The 4,375-nt window shown below is 36.3% G+C and overlaps 1 protein-coding gene across 11 annotated transcripts in view; it reads left to right on the top strand.

Annotated features, from left to right (window-relative positions):
* The window catches only part of MAPK10 (mitogen-activated protein kinase 10), a 183,288-nt gene that overhangs the window by 120,243 nt on the left and 58,670 nt on the right, over window positions 1–4,375 (top strand). For all 11 annotated transcript variants that reach the window (XM_027887234.1, XM_027887238.1, XM_027887233.1 and 8 more), the window contains one exon: window positions 3,620–3,749. In XM_027887234.1, coding sequence (XP_027743035.1) covers window positions 3,620–3,749 — 130 coding nt within the window. The remainder of the gene's footprint in view (window positions 1–3,619; window positions 3,750–4,375) is intronic.

The raw sequence follows: 4,375 nt of genomic DNA, 5'->3' as shown, positions 1-4,375 counted from the left end.
AAAAAAAAAAAAAAAAAAAAAAAGGATAACCTGTGTAGCAGTTAGAGAGACAGCTTGATTGTATTTTCTAATCTAGCTGTTCCCAGCTGATTGCTGATTGCAAGAAGCTGTGAGCTGATGGAAACACAAAACAAATAGCTGGAACCACGTATGGAAATAAGAAAAGTGCAGCAGTCATCCATTATGAATCTATATTAGTTTCCTTAAGCCTCAACTCTGAAAATTGTCTCAGAGGCCACTCCATTTCTCTGCGTTTTGAGGAGAAACAGACCTGATCCAGAGTGTAGAGTTGCCATTTCTGACACTAGGTCTGCAACTCTTCACTAGGGTTATATTGGTTATTTTTTGGATTTTAAGCACACAGGCTTCATTCCAAACGTAATAAGGACATTGAAAGGCTCTTGTTTTTTGTGCTGTCCTTTGACTTGTACTGCTTGGGACAAACTCTCTGCATGCTGGTATGAAATTCTTTTCATTTATACAATTTTCATGGAAAATATTCACTATATTCAAGGGTACTTTCTGCAGTGAAGTTTTCACTCTAAAAATAATATTTTTTATGTTTAGAAGTAATTATTGAAGAGAGGAATATGTCTGCCTTTACAAACTCAGAAGTTACATGTCAAAGGATTAAAAAAAGATAAGAATGAGAAAGTCTAATTTCATTCTAAACTTTGGATTGATAAGTGAGGTGAACATAAAATGCAGACTAACAAAACGCATCAAAAACACCTACCAGAATACACTTATAAAAGTTTACTTGAAGCAAAATAACTTTTTCACTCTTTTCTGTTTGAGTAACTTGCCTGAAAGGGGACCTTAAGTAGAGAGAAGGTAAAGCACTTGAAATATTTTATGGTTCAACTTTCATAAACCAACCACATTTACAGAAATTTTGCTCAATACAGGAAAAAGTTTTGCTTTTGTTGTTCCTAAAAATGACTTCAGAAAATGCAATAGTGATAGTCATCTGAAAGCAAGGGCTTTGAAGACAGAGAAATTACTGTGAAAAGGATTTATATATACTTCCATCTATGCTTTTCTTTTTATCTATATGTGTATATACACTTAGATGTGTATCTGAGTGTGTTTGTAGAGTGTCCCACTCCATATGTTGGTGGTGATTGTTGAGGATGAGCTATCATTAGCATTCTTGTTAAATGTGATTTTCAAGGTTACCAATTCTCTGCACTGATGGAGATCTCAGCACTAAATAACCAGGATATTTCAAGTGCACAGATCACTGCTTTGTTTAACAAGATCAGTTTCAGCTCTCTTCCTACTTGCTGTGCTGGGATGAAGGAAACGAGGCAAAATGCAAATGTCAGTGGAAAAACGACCTTACTTAGAAGGATCAAGTAATGCAGATATAAATAGCAGTGATTTGTAATATACAGAAACGCAGCTGGAGTCTTTCTGGAGGAAGGCAAAGATGACTGAACTTTGTCACTTTAAAAAATAGAAGTAATATTAAATAGCTTTTCAGAAAGATTTTACTACTGTATTTGTCACAATATGTATATGTAGTAACAGGTAAGGTGAATGTTTAGTGTCCCTTAGATTTCTACAACATTCAGTGGATAGACTTCCTCAATATAAAAAGCTGTTTGCTGAGATGGTCCAGAGTCTCCATTTCACAACCTGCCCTGGAAGACTGGAGGTTGGGAGCTTCCCTTCCTGGTTTGGTCTTCTGTTCTGTCATCTGAAAGCTAATAATAGTACTTTAATGAAGTAGTGGTTAAAATAGTGTAAGCATCTTGAAAATTATGTGTGTGCCCCATCCAAAGAATCTTGAAAGTAAAGACTATCAAAAACTGTATAAGATCCCATCTCTAAGAGTCAATTTTAAAAAGTACACATTTTCTGTGAGTTTGGCAGTCTATTCTGCAGTAGAATATAATGAAATTGATAAATGTTAAGTTTCACTGTTCATGAAAAGACTTATTCCTCTATAGAAAGAGTAATTTTAAGTCTTTACTTGGTAAGTGCCTATTGAAATAAAAGCTTGGACATGAAACTAGAATGTTTTCCTTTGCTTTTTGAAATAGATATAGGTTGCTCAGGACCACTGGAAGAGTCTGGCTCTATCTTCTTTACCACTTCCAGTAGAAACTTAGGAAGAGTGACAAGATTCACTTTAAGCCTTTTCCAGGCTAAACAGTTCCAGCTTGCTCAGCTACTCCTTGTATGACATAGATGTTGCAGTCCCTAGTCATCTTCATGACTCCTCAGTGTAATTCCTTTAATATTCCCATAACTTTCTCATACTGGGGAGCCTGGAGCTGGACTCAGCATTCCAGATGTGGCCTTAGTAGCAATGAGCAGTGCAGAAGGATTGCATCCCTTGCCCTGCTATCACGAGTCTTCCTAAATGAATCCTAAGAGTAATCTTTGCAAAACTCGTCATCACCTTTAGCAAACAATTATTCTTGTTTGTGGGATGTATTTGGTGTGTTATTTATGCGAAGTGGTGTAATTGAATTATTTCCAATTTGTCTCCTCTTGTGTGATTTCGAAGACATACATTGCCTATGCTTTTTTTTACTTATTTTGAACACTTGTACATTTTGGTTGGCTTTGTGACTAATCTTCTGATGCTTGCATGCTTTCCGCTCTGTACTTGGTCAGTAAGACTCTGCCAGTGAATGTCTATAATAAGCAGGAGGTAATATGAAATAGAACTACAGCATTTTGAATATTTACTTTGGTGTTTTAAAAAGCCATTTTTAGGACAACTAGTGGTTTGGTTAATTTATCTCTTGGGAAATACACTTGCTTTTCATGAATTAGCAGAAAAGTTGTGTTATGTTCTTGGTAAAAGGAAAAAAATTGGGAAGAGGGTCTGTGCATTTGGGAATGTTTCTAAGATTTAGTGTGCTTTGTGGAATTTAGAAGTCAGAATTTATGCTGTCAGATTCAAACCACCAAAATAAGTGGTTCGGATTCATAGGAAGTTATGATTCTAAAAATAACTGAAGGTTGCACAAAACATTTAGAAATTTAAGGAGAATTTTAGGACCCCAGCTTTAAAAGCCCAGTTTGCAAATCACAGCCTGTATTTTTTCATGTTTTCATAATTTGTAACTGTGTATATGTAACAATTTCTTTCATTATTAGGAAATGGTAAAAAAAAATTGTGAAATGGTTCTGTTTCTAGATATGTTATTAGATTTGGATTATACGGTCTCAGAGAATGGTTAAATAACTTGACTCTAGACAATTGGGCAATTGTTCACTGAGCCACTCGGTGTCCTTAAACATGACAGAAAAAGCAAAAGCTTCTCCACTGTACCCAATGCACAGAGAGTTGCTTTATGAAATAACTTTTTGTCACATCCAGTTTGTATAGTGTTTTTATTTGAAGTTATCTATTTTTTTTCTCCCACCCCTTAAAAATAAATGTTTATTTCCTGTGGAGATGGAGTTCAAAGTAATGGTGCATGCTGTCGTCTGCAAATGAAGGGCTACATCTCCTTTTGATGTCTTATCTCTCCCTTTATCCCAGTATCTTTCTCAGTGGAAAAGAAAGGAAACAGTAGACTTGAGGCTCAGGAATTTGCCATGAGAAGTGCTGGATACCCTCTAAGATGCATAACTCCTGTGTTTGTCATTACTGCAGTGCTGCATATGATGCCATCCTTGACAGAAACGTGGCCATTAAGAAGCTCAGCAGACCATTTCAGAACCAAACTCACGCCAAGCGAGCTTACAGGGAGCTGGTCCTCATGAAGTGTGTGAATCATAAAAATGTAAGCTTTCAGTAGGTGCCTGGAGAAGTGATGTATATATTGGTTTGTTAGGAGGAAAGCAATTTTGTTAAGTTCCTTTTTAAAACAGAAGAACTGAAAAGTAAATTATGCTTGAGGGCTACAGTCAGTCTGGTACCATATACCCACATGAGGGAATGAAGATGTTCCATGTGCTTATTTAAAGGCTATGCCAAATGTGGATTTCCTGGCAGGGTTAGAATAGTAGAAGGAGAGAGAGAAGAATGTGTTCTTGTCAGCTCCTTATCCAGAAATATGTAAGTGGTTGTTGGATCCTTGATTCCATCCTCTTGTCACTGGTATTTGTGACTGAAAAGCGTGTCTTCTGCATTGGAATATCCATGCACACTCCTTGTTCTGGACTTCATTTGAAACCAACTCATATAAATGCTTTGTATAGGTTGTACAAAACTGCTGAAGAAAATTAAGAACCAAAAGCACATATTTGTGAGGAAGCTAATGTTGTGGAGCCAGGAACCCTGAAACCTCAGCATTGTGCTGTTACTTCTAATCCCAGTGTTCTTGTTGAAAAAAACACAGCACAAGCAGCTTTTAGACTTCCCTGCTTCTTGAACTCACTACCTATTATATAACATTTATTATACATA

The sequence above is a fragment of the Empidonax traillii genome, unplaced genomic scaffold (assembly GCF_003031625.1).
Source record: "Empidonax traillii isolate 1590-97213 ecotype Southwest subspecies unplaced genomic scaffold, ASM303162v1 scaffold205:size1172791, whole genome shotgun sequence".
In the NCBI taxonomy this organism is placed as follows: domain Eukaryota; kingdom Metazoa; phylum Chordata; class Aves; order Passeriformes; family Tyrannidae; genus Empidonax; species Empidonax traillii.
This window is presented reverse-complemented; position numbering and strand designations above follow the sequence as displayed.